Source organism: Strongylocentrotus purpuratus, unplaced genomic scaffold, assembly GCF_000002235.5.
Source record: "Strongylocentrotus purpuratus isolate Spur 01 unplaced genomic scaffold, Spur_5.0 spur5_scaffold_9, whole genome shotgun sequence".
Classification (NCBI taxonomy): Eukaryota; Metazoa; Echinodermata; class Echinoidea; order Camarodonta; family Strongylocentrotidae; genus Strongylocentrotus; species Strongylocentrotus purpuratus.
In genome coordinates, this window is record NW_022145615.1 from 20,248,384 (window position 1) to 20,270,020 (window position 21,637).

Below are 21,637 nucleotides of genomic sequence, written 5' to 3' on the forward strand. Positions count from 1 at the left end.
AAGCCTCTAAGAATTGTTCATTACAAAGTGAGTGTTAGGAGAACAAGACATAGTTTTTCAACAATTTAAAATTAAAAAGACTATACTAATATAATTTCCTTATAAATTTATTGATTGAAATGTTTTTATATTAGAACAAGATGTAATGATTGTATAACATTTTTTAACTAAAGCTACTAAGAATTGTTCATTACAAAGTGAGTTTTGGAGAACAAGACATAGTTTTTCAACAAATTACAGCTGACAAAATTATACTAATGTAATTTACTAATAAATTTATTAATTAAAATGTTATATAAGAACAAGATGTAATTATTGTATAACATTTTCTTTACTAAAGCTACTAAGAATTGTTCATTACAAAGTGAATTTAGGAGAATGAGACATAATTTTTCAACAATTTACAGTATTAATTTTCAGGCTGCCCCAAAACAATTAAAGAACAAGCCGAGTTATACAAGTTCCGGCAAAGAATTAATTACGCTTATGTGTACTGAGTAAGTATTTCCCACTGGATTTCCATGATATTTTCATTTCACATTTTGTATTCCCAGAGGGTTTGTTCTACTTGTACTCTCTACCCTGGCGATTTCTTTTTTTCTTCTTGAAAATCCGTTTTGAATTAGGGAACTTCCCTCTCTGAAACAAAAACCTCCTTCAATTTTATTTTGTAACAACGCAGCAGGTAGAAATTGTTCCCTTGTCGAATTACACATGTATATTCTAAGGCTATAAAAAGCTGATCCGACTGAATTTCAAAGAAGTTTTAAAGAAAATTTCAAATGTTACATGAAGGAAAAACAAACCAACTTGACATTCTCACAGTTTACAAAGTTTACAAAGCTGCCCTACTTATCTATTCTGCAAGCTTGGGATACATAAGTGTCCGTTTACCAGTTACATCCAACCACTGCACTGACAGTGTTATCATTACCCTGGTCACTAGATTCAATTATTCCACACTTTGCAGTGCACATTCTCTACTTCCTGGGGAACATTCCAGCTAGTCAGCGTTTTTACGGGGTGCACACATATTGATTCAAGTGCTATCTTCTAAAGTAAAATCATGTATGTCTGATCCGATACCAGCACAAGTCTTTAGGCAATGCATGGAGGAACTTCTACCAGCCATTACAGACATTACAAATCAGTCTCTGCAGTCAGGAGTCTTTCCTGAAGCTCTCAAGTCTTCTTTGATTATACCAACTCTTAAGAAACCTAGCCTTGATCCTGATTGTCTTCGAAACTATCGGCCTATCTCAAATCTTCCCTACCTCAGCAAGATCATCGAACGAGTTGTATGTCAGCAACTTATGACCTATCTGAGGGACAACGCTCTGCTTGCTTCAAGACAGTCAGCTTACAGACCATCATTTAGTGTTGAAACAGCTCTGACAAGAGTGCAAGATGACCTATTGAAAATCAATGATGACGGCAATGAAGCAATGCTGGTTCTGGTTCTCCTTGATCTTAGCTCAGCTTTTGAAACTGTTGATCACAGCATCTTGCTGAAGAGGCTCTCAGCCTCCTTTGGCATCACCGGTGCTGTAAAAACATGGCTTGCCTCTTACCTGGAGGGAAGGGAACAACGAGTACTCATTGACGGTAAGACGTCCAGCTCTGAAGTGATTAGATGGGGAGTACCACAGGGGTCAGTGATAGGCCCACTGTTATTCATCTGTTATACAACTCTTCTTCAGAGTATTGCAGAGCAGCACAACGTTGAGTGCATGATGTATGCTGACGACTTGCAGTTGTACACAGCTATGAATCCTGCTACGAGACACGAGTCAAAAGAAAGACTAGAGTTATGTACCACGGAGATTCGCAATTGGATGAAGGATAACATGCTTGTTATCAATGATGGCAAAACTGAAATGCTTCATCTAACATCATCCAGGAAGCGTGGCTCAAATCAGGAACTGTCTCCACTCACGGTTGGTGACACCAGCATTTCTAGCAGCACAACTGTTCGAGACCTTGGAGTTGTGCTAGATAATCACTTAACTCTACGTCAAAATGTGAACTCCATCTGTCGGAATGCATCACTATCTTTCTACAAAATCGGAAAGATAAGAAATCTCCTCGACAATCACACAACTGAGATCCTTGTCCACTCCTTCGTCACCTCTCTTCTCGATTCTTGTAATTGTCTCCTCATAAATCTCCCCAATAAAGACATCGCCAAGCTTCAGCGAATTCAAAATTCAGCTGCCAGACTAGTTTCCAAATTACCAAGGCAAGAGCACATCACTCCCACTCTTCAGGAACTCCATTGGCTGCCCGGATCCCAGAGAATCCAGTATCACTCTAACTTTCAAAGCACTTCATCAACTCACTCCCAGCTACATATCTGAACTTGTTACACCTTACATACCCACTCGATCCCTCCGCTCTGCATCTCAACACCTAATTGAACCCACGAAAGACAGGACCAAGTCATACGGATCCAGAAGATTCTCATCTGCAGCTTCGCATCTCTGGAACTCTCTCCCCACTACTTTCCGAACCATCACAGACTTAGCTTTCTTTCAATCTCAACTAAAAACCTACCTGTTTAAAAACGCTTTCTAATGTCATTTAAACTGTATTATTGTATTCATCAAAATTTAATTACATTACTGTACTCTTATATAATTTGCCTTCATTTCTGTGTTATGGATGTATATAATGTTTGATTATTAATCTTTTCCTTATTTTGATATATATCTTTAGTTCATGAATTAGTTGTTATGTGTAATTTTGTTGTATTAATATTGTAAAGCGCATTGCTATTTTCTTCGAAGATGAAATGCGCTATATAAGTCTAGGTTATTATTATTATTATTATTATTATTAACTGGGGCTCAAACCCATGACCTTTGCATGCCTAGTTAAGGGATTAAACCACTCAACTACAATATCTCCAGAAAAGTTACACTGGCAGTTAATAATAGGCATGCTGCTGATCAATGATATAGGCCAAAGCTGCACGTGTGTAAACACAGTACACACTGGGCACATACATATACATACATGTATGCTCTCGACTCTCATTAAAGCTGGTTATTGTCAAACCTTTGCCAATCTGGGTTTTTTTTCTTCTTCTCCAGTTGTTTCTTTTTATGAAGGGTTCATTCCTTATGCCACACATGCTCTTGACTTTCACATTTGAAAGTTTTAATGTTTAAAGTTTCCTATTCCATGTCCGGTTATGTCACTATGAGGGCCGACTTCCTTCTCACATTGTAAACAACTCATTTTACACAAGCGGGAGTATCGTGGTCGAGTGGTTTAAGGCGCTTGACTTGGAGATGCGAAGGTCGAGGGTTCGAATCCCGACACCGGCACTAATATCCTTTGGCAAGATATTAACCTGCACTTGCTGCTCTCCACCCAGGTGTTAAATGGGTACCCGGTAGGATGCGACCGTCATTGTTGGTCAAACAGTTTTTGAGCGTCATGTAACACCTGGCTGGAATGCTCCCCAGGGAGTGTAGATCGTGCACACAGTCTGTGCGGGCGAGCATTGAATCCAATAACCGGGGTAATAGTATATTTGTAAAGTGCTTAGAGACATTTGTATTAAGCGCTATATAAAAATTAAATATTATTATTATTATTATTAAGAGCAAATTTAATCCATATATGATATTTCTTCCATTTTGAGAATACTGAACACCCAGTAGCACTCAGACTAGTGGCGGATCCAGGGGGGGGGGGCCCGGGGGCCCGGGCCCCCCCCCCCCTTGAGAAAAAAATCATGTAAAATCACGTGATTTTTACCTTTTTTGGGGGGGGTTGGGCCCCCCCCCCCTGGCGCTCAAGGGGGGGGGGGGGGGTGCAAATTGAAATTTTTTTGAGGATCAAAAAAAAAAAAAAATGTGCTCACTATCCCCCCCCCCCCCCCCCCCCCCCCCCCCACTGAGCGAATTTTTGGCCGGCGCGTTTTTCAAATTTTCGGGAGCAAAAAAAAAAAAAAAAAAAAAAAAAAAAATTGTGCTCTGTACCACCCCCCCTCCACTGAGCGACTTTTCGGCCGGCGCGATTTTCAAATTTTTGGGAGCAAAAAAAAAAAAAAGTTGGGCCCCCTCCCCTAAGAAATCCTGGATCGGCGCCTGACTCAGACAGGGGCATTAGATATGTTCACACAGCACCATTGTAGTCTAAACTCACAAGCGGAACCCAACGTTTTAAACAAGGAGTAACTAATCAAACGGATTAGCAAACAATGATTGTTTAAGGTTCAAGCTGCAAGATGGGCAAGCAGTCAATGTAACTACTTAGGTAGCTGTTGAGGCCTGTAAATTAAATGTGTCTGCATGGCTCATAAAGCCTTTGAGTGAAAAACATCCAAAGCTTGTTGTTTTTGCGTTAACCAGAAACAGGCTGATGGTTTCAAATTTAAATTAAATTGTAAGTTTCTGAAACCAAGTGGGCATCTGCAAGGTCCTTAAGGATAAGATAACCATGAAGTTCAAAACCACAAGCTAAACTAAAAGGATATGGTCTGTTGTATAAACCTAGCTACTACCAACAGGTAGGACACTATTTCATCCCGTCCCATTAGGAGGCTTTATAAAGTTCTATGAATAATTCATCGTGTAAACTGCACCTTTCAGTATATGTACATTTTCAAGGTAGTGGTAGCATCAAGCATGAGCAGAAATTCATTTGTGAGTATTATTTGACCCCACGGCATGTTCACACTCACACAATACCATGGTAGGGTTCATTCACACAAGAGAAACGTGTAAAGAAACGCATGTGATGACCAGATAAGTTGATATGTCTAGGTAAATAATTCACTAAGAGTTTTTTTTTCAGTGATACATGTAGGTAATCTTTATTCCATTTGCTCTGGTCGTGGTCGATTGGTTTAAAGGGATCGTTTAACAATGTTAAATCTGAGATACACGGCCCTACATGTTATCAGTGTCTGTGATATGGTGTAATATTGAAGCCCTAAAAAAATTGCGCTTCAAAATGATCAAGAAGTGCCTCAAAAAAGTAAAAAATCTTTGAGTGACCGGTTTTACCATACTCGTTTTCCCCAATAGACTGTAGTGTTATGAAAACCGTCAGGCGAACGGTTTTCAAAATTTGTAATTCCAATCATAAATATCTTGATAATCAGACAGACGATCGGCTTGTAAAAGTCATGGGGTTCCTGACCGACCTAAAGGATTAAAATTATCATTGCATCATGAGCCAAATCCAAAATCTGAGACAAAGTTACCGGATCCCTTTAAGGTGCTTGACTGGAGATGCGAAGGTCGAGGGTTCAAATCCCGACACGGCACTAATATCCTTGGGCAAGATATTAACCAACACTTGCTACTCTCCACCCAGTTTTTGAGCGTCATGTCACACCTGGCTGGAATGCTCCCCAGGGAGTGGAGATTGTGCACACAGTGTGTGCGGGCAAGCACTGAATCCAATGACCAGGGTAATAGTATATCTGTAAAGCGCTTAGAGATGTCTGAGATGTATTAAGTGCTATATAAAAGCTGAATATTATTATTATTATTACTTCATTATTGCCCTGGGATTTGCAAAATCTGTTTTGTTCTTCTTACATTTCTGCTCTCAAGATGGAATTTTCTGTTCCCATATTGTTTAATTATCAATAAAATGATGAACAACACATGAACATACATTCAAATTAAGGTAGAATAAGACTCAGAAAAACTAATATGGAAGGAAAGTGCAACACTTAAATGACAATAAAAGACCTACATATTCATAGAATACAATGAGCACAAGATTTGGAAAAATTGATGATTTAGAAAGATTTTTTTTTTGATGGAATTATTTTGCAACATATTTATTACAGCCACTCTTACACGTACACTCATGATTTGTCCATACCTAAAATGTGAAAACATGTTTCAAAGACAGGCAGACACTCAGTGCATATCTGCCACTATCAACCTAGCCATCTAAAATAGCAGAACACTTCATGGATATGCTCATATCGAGGGTTACCTAGAAAAATTGCTTACCGATGCACAACAGCAAATATAAGTATTCGCTACGTATGTGGACACAGCAAGACAGACCAGGACCCTGTTGCACAAAACTTTCCATTGATGGTAACTTTGCCATCAATGGTAACTACCATGGAAACCTTGATTTTGATTGGCTGTTGAGCCCTGTTACCATGCTAGTTGCCATCGATGGCAAAGTTACCATCAATGGCAAGTGTTATGCAACAGGCCTAGAACATGCAATGTCTATTCAAAGGCAACCTGAAATATAGTTGGCAAGGACAGTTACAGTGTATTAAACAGCATAACTTTCGATGGGAACACATTTAACAGCAAAGGCATAGCAAAATTGAATAGAAGATCAGACTCACTTCTTGATACCAGCCACAAGTAACGACGCCCACGGTTGATGCATGCTGAGACACTGTCCTTGGTCTGACATCTCCATCAGCTCTCTGTCTTGCACGCGAGGGTTGGTCTTGGAGGAACCGTCTCTTCTTGATGATGTCAGATTGCTGGATCCTGGCTTCGTGTTGGTGGGTGTATTGGAAACAAACTGCAATGAGAAACAAGTAAATAAGTTGTTTTTTGATAGTTATTGCTTAAATCTATCCTTAACTTGTATATTTTTCAGCTTGGACAGTTAATGTACAAGCTCAACACTAAACAATTACCTTTGCCTTTTAATGATATGTTCGTAAGAAATGATTTGATTCATAGTTACCTCACTCGCCAGGCGAGCTCTTTTCATCTACCATTAAATAGAACATCTTTTGCACAAAAGACATTTGTTTTTACAGGTCCAAAACTGTGGAATTCTCTTTCAAATGATATTATACAGTGTAATTTGATACAAATTTTCAAAAGGAGACTTAAAAGCTTTCTTCTGAATAGTTACTAGGCTATTGCACTCCCCAATCAAATATAATTTGTAGTGTGACTTTACGCAACTTTGATTGTTTCTTTTTATAAACATGTATGTATTTATCAATGTTTTGCGTTTAAAAGTGATTTTTTGTATTACTGAATCAGTTGTTTTTGTTGTGTTTTTTTTCCTCATAAAATAATAATTCATGATAATTACTTTTACAGGGGCTTACACCCTACAAGCTCTGCTTTTTAGTCGGCCCTCCTTCCCTTTCAATTTCATGTTTATTTTTTTAATGTATTGTATTCTGCAAATTGATCTATATGTATATAAATATGTGAATATGTTAAAATGTACCATCATTGTAAATATAAACGATTGATAGAGGAAAAATAAATGAATTGAATTGTAATTGAATTGAATAGTAAACTACTCTCAAAGAAAGCAGACAAATCAGAGAGCAAGGAAGAGACAGAGGGATTCCCCAAAAGGAGGAAGATTAATTGGGGGTCCACGGGTAATACTTTCCGAAGAAATGTTTTCCTTGCATTTAAATACTAAATTTGAGACATATTTCTTACCCCATCTTGCTTAAAGGGACTACCCATAACATTGTTCAGATGAGAGAAAAATGCTGCTAAGGTAGTGAGGTCAATGATAGATGTACAATTAAAGGTAAAGACCAGTTATGGTCATGCGATTGCATTGTGAAAGAAACGTTGTGGAATCGATCAGAAAAGATTGATCATCTAGCATCTAGCATCTGCAAGGTTCTGGAATCATCAAAATGATAAGAAATTTGGCCCTTTCTTTGTAAAGTTACAAGCACTATACACAGAAAGATGTATATGGGACTACCCTATATCTCTCACAGACCATGAGAGAAACAAATTTACCAAATATATGAATTAGTAGGCGCGGTTTCCCTGCAAATTTGTTATCATCATGTATTAGTCAAAACATATTCTTTCACATGATTGGTAATGAGAGCTTCCATTTCATTTTTTGAAATTGGGGCGTTTCCAATACTGGTCTTTACCTTTAATGATAATCTAAAAGTTTAAGTTGATACAAACACACTTTAGTCCTTGATATCTAATTTCACTTTACATAACCCCATTTTTTCAATTCCAGAATTAAAGACAAGCATTCTTTTGTAAGAAAAATAACAAAATACAAAATAATAATAATAAAGTGATTTTCACAACAAAAACACCCCCAAGTTTCTTTGAGCAGAGTATCTAGCACCCCTACCTTAGGGGCCTCTCTTGTAATGCCGGGGTTCAATATCGTTGCATCATGGAGGCCTCCCTTCGACGACGCCTCCTGCTCGCCTCTCGCTTTATTCCCAAAGACAACCCTCTGCACCACCTCATCGTTGCTGTTGTACATCTCTTCCGCCTCCTGCTCAACGACCTTCCTGCCCGCAAAGTCCAGGTTGAACTTCTTGTTGAGTCTGGACCCGTGCCTCTGCTCCCTCAGCTCCCCCTCCCTCTTCTTCAGCTCGCCCCGCTCCGTGGTGTTCAGCCATTGGTTGGTGTCGCTGGAGAAGTAGTCAGACTGGTCGTCATGGACTTTGGTTCTCCTTACACTGTAAAAAACAAAAGGAATACCCCGGTATGATGTACACCCACAGCTTTGGAATGAGTTGCCAGATGTACTAAAAGAAATATCAACTGTTCTCGCATTCAGGAAAAAATATAAATAGTGTCTTCTTAATAGTGAGTAGTTTATTTGATCTAATTGCCTTTTATGAGATTTATGTAAATATTTATGTTGTGTTTTATGTGATTATGCTATGTTATATTATCGGCTTGTTTGATTGTTTTTTATATTTATATTGATTAATTTATACTGATTTGTTTGCAAATCTTCTAATGTGTTTTAAAAGAGATTTAAAATAAATTGAATTGAATTGAATGTAGCACTAATATGCACAAGTACCATACTGTGTCAATGAGTGCATGAGTTTTACTTGAACTGGGGATTTTTGGGGGCTGTTCTATGAAAATGCATTTCTTCATTATTAAAGATAAAGATACATAAGTTGAGTTTATGGTAAAACTGTGTGGTAAATATGAAGGCCTGTTGGATATTCTTTCTTCCATCCTTGGAATCCAGACAAGGACTGGATAATATTTTGTCATTGATGCCTCCGCCATGGAGCAATTTTACAAACCAAAACAGAAGCAATTTTTAAAATTCAAGTTTGATTGTAATCCACTAAAAGATTCTCAGGATAATGTGATTACAAGCTATTTTTTATATACATGTTTGACCCTTCGATCTTTGACATCATGAGCCTAAAATCTAATCACTTCATTGGCTCTGCAAGATACATGTTGTGTGTTTGATAGTAATCCATCCATTGGTTCTAATGATAATACGTTCACAAGCTATTTTTCATACAAAATGAGCCCCATATCCTTTGACATTTGACCTTGTGACCCCAAAATCTAATCAGTTCATTGGCTCTGCAAGATACATACATGACCCAAGTTTGGCGGGAAACCATTGATGGGTTCTTGAGATAACATGATCACGAGCTATTTTTGCATACATAATAAGCCCTGTGACCTTTGACCTTGAATCTCATGACCCCAAAATCTTGTCAGTTCATTGGCTCTGCAAGATACATACATGACCCAAGTTTGGCTGTAATCCATCAGTTGGTTCTTGAGATAACGGGATCACGAGAACGGGGCGTACAGACGGAAGGACGGACAACCCGAAAACATAATGGCCCGAATTCACAAAGCAAGGTTTGAGCTCAGACCAAGGTTTGAGCTCAAACCTCCTTTTGTTCTTTACAAACCAGGTTTGTAAAAAATGTGTAAAACGTGTCATATGACGTACGAAAACCAAGGTTTGTCGACAAACCTCCTCTGTGAATTCGGGCCAATGTCTTTGGCTACTTTGTTACGGAGGCATACAAATTTCTCTAGACTCTCACCTATTCCTCTTTGTAGATTCAAAGATTCAAGAAAAGAGAACAAAAGGTCCTCCCATGTCTATCACATGGTGTACCAGACACACCACACAGTGTTTCAGAAATCTCCCCTTAAGCCTATACAAGGAGACTGCACACAATTAGTAACAATTAGGGCCCAGGCCATTTTTTAACAGTTGAAGTTTACTTGAGGCACAAGGCGATTTTATGTCTTGACTAAGATGAGAAGTTCTAATCTTCCCACATTGACTGTGCTGCTGGAAGTTGGGGCGGCAGAGCATGAAGCCTGTCATGTGTCTAAAGTCAAGTAATCCCATGGAAACATATGTTAAAGGCAATCCAACCAAAAATAGGAGAACCAGAATGGCGATTTTTTGATATAAATACGACCAATAATAAAAAGTTTTATGTGTTTGAAATATGAGATCACTATAGATCATCTATGCGAATCTCAAATTGGCAATTTGGTCAGTGGATTGTGACGTAGGCACAGAAGCCTCTCCTGTTAATTTGTATGAAAGTGAAAAAATAGGAGAACCAGAATGGTGAAAGTTTGATATAAATCTGGCCAATAATTAGAATGTTATAAGTGTTTGAAATAGGAGATCATTATAGATCATCTACGCGAATCTCAAATTGGCTAATTGGTCAGTGGACTGTGATGTATGCACAGAATCCTCTCCTGTTTATTGTGTACAAAAATATAATTAATTTCTGTTTTTCTCTGAAGCACTTTCTCCGTTTGGGCACTACTCAACATAAATAAATTGAATAGCATATCATTACAGGGGAGTGTTTCAAAAAGACTATATAAAGATCGACTTAAGTTTGACTTGAACTATGGCAGGCCATTCATGCCACTGGTTGCTCTCACCACAGGTCTCAAAAGGGACTTCACAATTCTACAGAATTTACATTTTTGGTAGTTCATTGTTGAAGCAGAAAGGCTACTTACGTTGTAAACTTAAGTTTTATTTAAGACTTGGAGTTATATTATGGTATGCAATTTTTACCCTTAAAAATTCTTGAACCAGATGTAAAATTAGAGGGAAAAACCTTAGAAATTATGATCTTTAGACAACTATTTTTTCCTTCAATAATGAACTATAAAAAAATGTAAATTCTGTAGATTTGTGACCACGATTTGTACGTCCCTTGAGAGACCAATGCCAGGAATGGTGAGAGCAACCATTGGTATGAATGGCCTGCCATAGTTCAATCTTAATCTTTGTGAAACACCCCCCCTGGTCCTCTAAAAGGAAAAGGCCTTCCAGAGTTATACGTTTTGAAGAAAAAAAAAGACATTTTAGTCATTTTGTGTGTTGGAACAAATGGGAAAGTTGTCTGCCACTAGGTAACACTTATAGTGACAATACTGATTCAGCCAATGAAATCCCCATTTCTTTCTTATGTCTGACTTCCTTCAAACTTTCACTAGTGTGTTTCTCTGATTTTTGTGCAAATTAAGTTAAGATTTCCCTATAATTTTACATCACAACTTTCAATGGGATATTGGTGAACTTTAGACCAATGACAGGTTTCGTGACATGCAGTCTGGATGGTCAGATAGTTTAACTCTGAGTGAAACCATATAGTAATCCTGGGGGGTGTTTCACAAAGAATAAGATCGAATTTAAGTTGGACTTAACTATGGCAGACTATTCATGGCACTGGTTGCTCTCACCATTGGTCTCTTAATTATGATCTATATTTTTTTTTAATTCCTTCAATAATGAAACATCAAAAAAGGTAAATTCTGTAGAATTGTGACCACGATTTGTACGTCCCTCGAGAGACCAATGCCAGTAAATGGTGAAAGCAAACAGTGGCATTAAACGGCCAGCCACAGTTAAGTCCAACTTAAAGTCGATCTTAGTCTTTGTGAAACACTCCCCTGTTTTCTCAATGGCACTAACCTTGTTTTATCATACTCAATGAGCTTGTCTTTGTGTGCTATGGCTCGGTCTATACTGTTTGGCTTGTTGCCTGATGCATCACTGTTGGCATGGCCCTCTCCCATCAGTTTCTTCCGTAACTTTTCACTCTTCTTGGAATTTCTGGCGAGGATCTCCTGCTCCTCTTTATTGCACACCTGAAACAGGTAGAGAAGACAAAAAATAGATGGTATGATTGTAAAAAGAAAAAAATGGAAGTAACACAGATGTAGAGAGATAGATAGGCAGACATAACAAAAGGTGAAGAACAAGAAAAAGTGGGAGCAGGAAAGGACAGATAGATTACAGTATTTAAGGTAAAAAAGAGATAGAGGGAGCAAATAATAACTTTTATTTACCCAGGGTAGCCACTTCAGTTATGAAACTGTTCTTCCAGCGGGCCCTGCATAACATAATATGTTATTACTACCCTTCTCCAATCTAATATGCTGAGCGCCTAGCTAGAAGGCAGAAGCTCCCATTGTTATAAGTCTTTGGTATGACTCGGCCGGGGTTCGAACCCACGACCTCCCGTTCATGAGGCGGGCGCTCAAACGACTGAGCCACCATATACAAGACAAATAGAAATACAAGAATGATGGTGAGTGAGAGAGAGAGAGAGATAGAGAATAAGAAATAGAAGAGAACATGAGAAAAGAAATAGACAGCTTCAGAGGACATAAATATAACAAGATGGAAAGAATAAGAGAGAAAAATAATGAGTGTGAAAAGAAAAGATAGAGCAAGAGAATGGGAGAAAGACAGAGGAAGACAAATATTATATATTCATAGTGAAGCATCACTTCAACTCTTTTCAATATCTACTCATATGCTATTGAAACCCCTACAACACTTTTAAACCGAGTACCAACTACAAGCACCCCTCTAAAACATCAACCCTGCTTACTTACCAAAGCACCGCAGAATATACACGGACCGGAACCTTCCTGGCTGCAGACCACTCTCCCACACTCCAGACAGTTGGAGACCAAGGCATGCTTGTGGGCCTGGCACTCGCAAGGATGGCGTCCTGGAAGGTGGATGGTGCTACGGACCTGTCCCTCTTGACTGTAGAGCGGAACAAACTTGGTCTTGCGACGTGCTCCTTGCTGAAGGGCTAGGCTCTGCTCGTCCTCCGGTGAGAGACCATTGCGAGTTGGCTGCTGCTGGAGCTGTAACATTAAAGGCATTGTTTAACAATGTTAAATCTGACCCTACCTGTTATTAGTGTCTGTGATATGGTGTAATATTGAAGCCCTAAAAAATTGGGCTTCAAAATGATCATGGAGTGCCTCAAAAAAGTAATAATCTCGGAGTGACTGGTTTTTCTCATTTTCCCCATTACACTGTAGTGTTATAAAAACTGTTAGGAAAACGGTTTTCGAAATTTCAATTTCCAATCATAAATATCTTGTTAATCAGATAGGCGATCGGCTGGTAAAAGTCATGGGATTCCTGACTGACCTAAACGTTTATAATTATCATTGCAGCATGAGCTAAATCCACGATTTTGTTTCAAAATCTGAGACAAAGATACCCAATCCCTTTAAATGAGTCAATCACTGCATATTTCCAATTTTTTTTATCACCATCCATTCATAAATTCTGTAATTTTGACATCTAGTGAACATACCGAGTGAAGATTTATCGAGTAACACAGATGATATTAGTGTCGACTGACAAATACATTACAAGTTAATAAAAATGCTATTGCAAATATGAAAAGCATTGCTCATTTAGCACAGAGAGATTATAAATGAAGGTTTTCCCTGTTCTTTATAAATGATTTTTTCAATTGGCATATTTTTTTATAGAAATAAATAAATATAAAACAGTTTATGTTAGCATTATGAAATTGCTCTTTTTGCTATGGAGTAGCAAGTTAATTAATTCTGCAAAGATGAAATACAGATAGTTGAACATCTACAGGAACATGCGGCATATTCTCATTAAAGAAGAGTGGGGAATATGTATTACCTGATTTGGTTGCACTTGTGGTTGTAATTGAGGTGATGTATTAGATTTTTGGTTTGATGGTGAAATTGTCTCTTGGCTAGATTTTTTCTCCTTGCTTTTTGATTTGCCCTTGTGTTTTGATACATCCTTCTTAGATTCTTCTTGAGTTGTAGACTTTCTGTAGACCTGATTAGAGAAGAAAACAAAATGTGGAGACCATGTTTAAGACTGCACAAAAGAATTAATGGATAATAGGAAAATTATTTTAAATTAATTTCTCAAATTTCTTAAATCTTAAATATAAAATCATATTTTATTAATTAAAGGGTTCTATTTAGTATGTAGGAAATCTTATTGTTCAAATGATGCCACATGACCGTGCATTATTCTTTCATACCACGCCTACCGTGCAATAAGTTCATCAAAAATTGATCATGCACGACAAAGATGTGTGCATGTGTGTCTCTGGCATGCATTATACAAAGTTAGAATGCACATAAGACGTAGATGAGCATAAAGAGATGCGCAATTTACTGTTTGGCTGCGCTTATGTGATGCCATTTAACAAAGCAAACTCCATGACTATGTAACTCTTGGCGTTTTGATCGGGTCTGTTCTCACTCTGTTGCTTATTTCTTGACTTTAAGATCATACTGTAGTCTATAGACCTGTTTTATAAAACAAATTATTCATGTTTTGAAGCTTGTGCATTAGTGATGTACACTGCACTCAGTGAAGTACCATTGAGATGAATAATGAACTCAGTAAGTCTTGTTCATTATCCATTAGTGACTTGACCCATGTGCAACGAATGATCACTATTAAATGGACTCCCAAACATGAGCTATTTGCATATTGATTGTTAATCTAGAGAAATTATACATGATGTCATTTTCAGAAATCAACAGTTATACATATCCTGTGAGTGATTCTAGGGAACTTCTCATCTTAAGTGTAGACCATAACAATGACCTTAGACCGGAGTCAGTTGGTGACTGAACTTGTTCGTTGTCAATCAAATTAATTAACTCCATTAACTTACATCATTGATTTCCTCTTCTCTTTCTAATAATCATTGTATAATTGAGAACTTTGCATTACCGTAAATCTCCGTGTATAAGGCGCACTTTTTTGCCGCCGAAAAAAATTGAAAGTCGGGGGTGCGCCTTATACACAGGTACAGGAAAGTTTCGATTTATGGCGCTATGCCTGGCAATGTCTCCCAGCTCAGTAATCAGTGTGTTGACTCACCACTCGGAAACTACAAAAACACTTAAATTTGTCTGTCATCTTTGTTTGAAAGTAATCTTTCTAATAGATCTCAATATGTAGTTTATAATAATAATTCCTTGATTTTTTTTAATATAACAAATGGTGTACCACAAGGTTCTATCCTAGGACATAGGTACTCTATTGTTTTTAATTTACATTAATGATCTTACACATTCTTCTAAAAACGTTACATTGAACGTTACCTTTAATGAAGGTCTTTCCCCGCATGGATTTTCGGAAACAAAACAACAACAACAAAACAAAACAGATTTTTTTTTTTTTTTTTTTTCCCCTCCCCAAAATGGGTGTGCGCCTTATACACAGGTGCGCCTTATACACAGAGATTCACGGTACACCTTCTGCTCTATTATAATCTTGGGCACTTACAGTGAAGTTCTGTGGGAGAGCCGGTCCACTGTTTCTCCTTCTCATCAATTCTTCAACAAATTCTGCATTTTTTTTGCTGGAGCTATCCAGCAGTTGACTGAGGTATTCTCTGAGCTCCTGATCATCCCTGATAGCAAGGAGATAACTGTACAGACAGACAGAAAGATGGACATAACGATAAACAGACACAAGTAGGATTTAAAAGACAACAAAGAGATGCTTGTATATTGCTCATTTCTTTTCAATTATTCAGACCTCTTCAAGTCCAAGCATTTGCAACAATGCTGTGAAGAAAGAAAAAAGAAAATTGTTGTCAATACACACCTCACAAACTCATCAGTCGTCTCGGATGCAAGCAGAAGACTCAGTTCTTCTGAACACCATGTTACAAGAGAAGGCGACACTGACATTTTTTTTCCGCACAGTATTCCTGGATAAAAAGGGAGAAGAAAAAGGCATGAAATTTATGAGATGATAGTTGAAAACGAATACACTACACATGATAATAAGCTCCCCACCCTCACCCACTCCCTTGCTGCGCTCGGTTGGGCTGGGTCGCTTCGCTAACGCTTCTCGTATAATCTCACTATCAACTGGTTTCCAATGCAATGATGGCAGCTAGCAGCAATGTGATATGGGAAATTCTTTAATAAATACTGACCACAATCGATATCAGGGACTCAAGCTTTCGGTCTACATCTCTTGTTCCTCCACTTCTCTATTATATTACTACTAATCTTTTTGCAATTCTTGCATGTTTAAAACTCCATCACTGAGTGATACAGTCAAAAGTTTAACTTTATTGTTCATGAACTGATGAATCATTCATGGACATCCCATGTATTAATTAGATGTCATGAAATAGCCAGTAAACCCCTCGAACAGAAGAAAGAAAGAGGGGGATTAGTCACTACTGTAAAATTTGTCAAGGAATTACAGGAAATACACAAGTCCATCGGGCTCAGTCGGTAAAGCGTCCGTCGAACTAAAGAAGTAAAGTCCGGGTTCGACTCCCACCCAGACTGATGACTGAAGCCTGCGTTGTGTGTTAACGTTCCCCTTCCCTTGTTCATAGACGCAGGTTATGTTAAGTGGAAAACACTCTGTCCATCGGATATGACGTTAAATGGAGGCCCCATGTAGAGAAGAGTCACCTCCTTTGCACGTTAAGAACCCACTGCACTATTCATATAGAGTAGGGGAAACCCTGGTGTAGTATGATAATACTCTCTCTAAAGAGGTCTGTACTCAAAAGAAAGAAGAAGAAGAAGAGGAGTAAACGTTCAATGAAGAAGGCTTGAGCCAGAGCTCGCAGCAGCTAGCAGCACACGACCGGCAAACAGCGGCACACCTGTGAAATCGTACGGTGAGCCGTCGGGGTGTAATTCAGTGAACTTACGCACAGATAAGCAACTAGGCGACTGCTATGAAACGTGTCAATGTGACATTATAGAGCAAAAAAAATCATCGAAAACTCACCAAATGTTTCAATACTCTCAGTATATATCTCCTCGAGAATATAATTACAAAAATTCACTTCATATGCATTAACGATATAAACAAGGTAGTCAACGGCGCGGCCACAGTGGGGTGGGGAAGTCCACGTTCGTTCGTCTCGAAAGTCATTGCACCATAATGATAATTTGTTGCTGCCCTCTCGTGTCGATTATGTCGATTGTGTTCAAGAAAGATTATGAGGGAAAACTATGGAAGCTTAAAAGTGCCACCCAGATGTTGAGATAATTATCTTCGGAAGTCGACATCTTGCTAGCGAAAAGATCAGATGTTGAGATAATTATCTTCGGAAGTCGACATCTTGCTAGCGAAAAGATCAGATGACGAGATCTCGGATCTCATCATGTCGACATCCTGTAGAAGAGATGATCAGATGACAAGTTCCGGATCTCATCATGTCGACATCTTTTAGAAGAGATGATCAGATGACAAGATCCTGGATCTCATCATGTCGACATCCTGTAGAAGAGATGATCAGATGACAAGATCCTGGATCTCATCATGTCGACATCTTTTAGTATAGATGATCAGATGACAAGATCCCGGATCTCATCATGTCGACATCTTTTAGAATAGATGATCAGATGAGAAGATCCCGGATCTCATCATGTCGACATCCTGTAGAAGAGATGATCAGATGACAAGATCCTGGATCTCATCATGTCGACATCTTTTAGAATAGATGATCAGATGACAAGATCCCGGATCTCATCATGTCGACATCTTTTAGAAGAGATGATCAGATGAGAAGATCCCGGATCTCATATGTCGACATCCTGTAGCAGAGATGATCAGATGACAAGATCCCGGATCTCATCATGTCGACATCTTTTAGAAGAGATGATCAGATAACAAGATCCTGGATCTCATCATGTCGACATCCTTTTGAATATCTCAGAAACATTTTTGAGCAAATTTCAATTGGCTTGCAAAAGTCAGAATGGGCCTTCCAAAGACAAATTATTCTGTAAATATTTTCCATAATACAAAGTTACTAAACACAGATTTTTTTTGGATGATACAAAATATATACTAATAGGGTATTATTTCAGTTCCTCTTCATAATTGAACCATCAAATTGTCCACAATTTAATGAAAAGTAATTTAGTTGCATTTCTCCCGCAATACCATCACTGCCAGCCTGCCCAATCACTTGTGTGTGCGATACACACATTTCATGATTTTGTTCAAATTTGTATGGAGGTATATATCACTGTAAGACCTGATTAATGCCTCTGTTGTTGTTTTTTTTCATCAATACGGACCAAGGTCAAATTTCAGTGAACTTTCCTGAAAAGCACTTAACTCAATAATCTTTCCCAGCAATAAGATACGTTCACACCATAAATGAATCTTTTTAAAATGCATAATGGTCAGGTCATGTACACTAGCTTGCAAACATTTTAATTTTAATAATCATGATTTTGTTTTTACCCTTTTGCTTGTACTGTACCAAACATTGCAAGTTTATTAAACTTTGACAACTCTTTTTGACACAAAAGATATTATTTCATGGGGGTCTGGGGATACAATTGCGTTGTACGTCAACATACATTGCTGTTTTTTGTTTTTTGTTTTAATTTTATTGTTATGATTTTGTACTGTTATACAGAAGGAAAGTGAAGGCAGTGAGAGTAGCAGATGAGATCTGGGATCTTGTCATCTGATCATCTCTTCTAATGGATGTCGACATGATGAGATCCGGGATCTTGTCATCTGATCATCTCTTCAAAAGGATGTCAACATGATGAGATCCGGGATCTTTTTAACTGATCATCTCTTCTGAAGGATGTCGACATGATGAGATTCGGGATCTTGTCATCTGATCATCTCTTCAAAAGGATGTCGACATGATGAGATCCAGGATCTTGTTATCTGATCATCTCTTCTACAGGATGTCGACATGATGAGCCCAGGATCTTGTTATCTGATCATCTCTTCTAAAAGATGTCGACATGATGAGATCCGGGATCTTGTCATCTGATCATTTCTTCTACAGGATGTCGACATGATGAGATCCGGGATCTTGTCATCTGATCGTCTCTTCTAAAATGATGTCGACATGATGAGATCTGGGATCTTGTCATCTGATCATCTCTTCTAAATGATGTCGACATGATGAGATCCGTGATCTTGTCATCTGATCATCTCTTCTAAAAGATGTCGACATGATGAGATCTGGGATCTTGTCATCTGATCATTTCTTCTACAGGATGTCGACATGATGAGATCCGGGATCTTGTCATCTGATCATCTCTTCTACAGGATGTCGACATGATGAGATCCGAGATCTCGTCATCTGATCTTTTCGCTAGCAAGATGTCGACTTCCGAAGATAATTATCTCAACATCTGGGTGGCACTTTTAAGCTTCCATAGAAAACTGAAACATTGTCACGTTGAAGAATGTCAGATCTGAGAACTTTATTTTTTTTTAATGTATCTATTTTAAGGGAAGCCCTCCTCATCACAAGCTCAGGTTTATTTGAGGTATTCCTACTTTTTATGATGTTTAAATTTGTTTGTTTCATACAATGTTGCGTTTTTTGGATTTGTTTTGCAATTGAGCATTTTCCAATAGATTGTTATCGTGACTGGAGGGCTGCCGGTCTGTTAATAATTCCAATTAATAAGGAGTCTTGAAGCTATTGTGGGTTTGAAGCGTTTTACGAAAGAAATGGCATATCAAGGTGTTATGGCATCCTAGGCAAAAAAAATGAAATAGCCACCCACTCACGCAATTTCATCTACTCTTAATTACTTTCAAGGCGAGGGGAACATATTGACCGAGTGGTAGATATTTTTATTTACATTTTTAACCATTAAAGGGCAATTTTCGGCATTATACACAAAGGAGCAAGGCGGTAAAGTGGAAGAATTTAAAATAAAAATTTTAACATTGATAAATGGTTTTCATTTATTTTTTATTTTACAAATAACCTAAGCAAAGTCTTGTCGGAAACTATATAGGCAGCCGAAAGTTGATACGTTTTCTATTTGAACCTTGGCAAATGCTATTATTAAGCTTGTTTATTCGAGGCACAATATTTAAGATGATCATGATATTTATAATTGGGAGCACAGCAACGAGAATTGCACTTTCCTCTGTTGAACCATTTACATATCATTTGTAAAGTATATCAAACATTGGGGCGCTAAATAATTACGAAATCCTGAAGCAACATAATTTGTGCGTGAAGGCAAAGTGACTCAGATTTTGACATTCTCGAATTTTGAACTAATTTCTAATGCAATTTAAGAATGGTCACTACGGTCTTCTCTTCCCTTCCTTCACCCATGCATCGCTTACATCTACTCCTTCCCGCATGCACTCCCCCTTTCCCAGTAATTCTCTCTCTCTCTCTCTCTCTCTCTCTCTCTCTTTCTTTCTCTCTCTCACACTCTCTCTCTCTCTTTTTCTCTCTCTCTTTCTCTCTCTCTCTCTCTCTCTCTCTTTCTCTCTCTCTCTCTCTCTCTCTCTCGCCTTTTCTGCCCCTAACTCTCTTGTTATATCCGTCGGCCATATACATGTTATTTTCCATATCACGCATAGAGTATGCAGGGAGGTGAGACTTTAACTCACATACCCTGGAGTATGTAATGAGAGCGCCATAGACATGAGTCTTTATGTATAAGGGCATGTTGAATAAACTTGACACAGCACTGATGCAGGCCTACCACGGGCACTACAACTATTTCATCTGGTTCCAAAAGGACGCGCAACAGGACAAGGCATGTGCATAATTTAGCCCCCCCCCCCCCTACAACGAATACGCGCTGAGAAACGTCCCTTTAAACACAGCGTTGCCGTCGAGTTTAAGGATATTATTGAGTTCTGGTAAAATATGTTCTCACATAATCCAACAAAACTGAATTCTCAAGATTACAAATAAATAACATGTGCCGAACAATTTCGGAAGAGAATGTATAGGGGCTGAGTAATGAGCATAGAAATATAAGAGGCTCGAGGCAAGTAGGCCCGACACCATGTGCTTTAAACATGTCACTATGAGCACATGAGAGGCGTGGTTTATATTGACGGTGATTTCCAACAAGTTTTTATGAGTCTGTTTTTATTTTACTGGCTCAAACAAAACTACTGCAAGATAAACAATCCCGAATCAATTACAGCCATGTTCTCTCAACATACAATTTCCATACCAGAGCTCACAATTAGCTTTATGCAGTTTGAAGACGAAAGATCTTCATAACATTCATCAAGATTTAGTACATATTATATCGCTCCTTATCTTCTGTCTGTTTATATCCTATTCGTATTAAGCTATTACTCCGTAACTTAATATAACAAAAGAAGTTTCAGTCAACAAACAAAAGAGTAGAGATGAATAGAGAGTGTTTTGTGACGACTGATAGTTTAATCACTATTTATCAGAAGAACAAGACTGCACGGAACATCAAATATCGAATATATTTTTAACGAATCAAACAAAGCGCATATCATACCATGCGGTGCAACTAGTTTTACATTTCATTTAGTTCTTTCGTGATTCAAAATTAATGTCGAACAAAAACCCTAAAGTTTTTGATATCCCAATTTGGAGTAAGTTCACTAGCCTTGTCCGTCAGCTGTTTAAATGTGCGAACATGGAAATGACTTGTTATAATCCGAAACATGATTTCGATCGGCAATATAATAGCGTAATGGTATGACCTTTGGCTTGATTTGAAACTCTTTGCGATCAGACATGCTTATGTAATCATAATCGATACTTAGTTACAGGTCATACAAATTCGACGAAATTATTATAATAATTATAATAATAATC

General features: G+C 38.1%; 1 protein-coding gene across 1 annotated transcript in view; it reads right to left on the bottom strand.

Moving 5' to 3' along the window:
• Positions 1-17,240, bottom strand: part of LOC581973 (activating signal cointegrator 1) — a 31,156-nt gene extending 13,916 nt beyond the window's left edge. The window contains exons 1-8 of the mRNA XM_030976745.1: positions 16,816-17,240; positions 15,661-15,766; positions 15,337-15,481; positions 13,699-13,863; positions 12,633-12,893; positions 11,704-11,879; positions 8,092-8,428; positions 6,341-6,525 (exon numbers count right to left, since the gene is read on the bottom strand). Coding sequence (XP_030832605.1) covers positions 6,341-6,525; positions 8,092-8,428; positions 11,704-11,879; positions 12,633-12,893; positions 13,699-13,863; positions 15,337-15,481; positions 15,661-15,746 — 1,355 coding nt within the window. The 5' untranslated portion in view covers positions 15,747-15,766; positions 16,816-17,240. The remainder of the gene's footprint in view (positions 1-6,340; positions 6,526-8,091; positions 8,429-11,703; positions 11,880-12,632; positions 12,894-13,698; positions 13,864-15,336; positions 15,482-15,660; positions 15,767-16,815) is intronic.
• Positions 17,241-21,637: the final 4,397 nt, after the last annotated feature.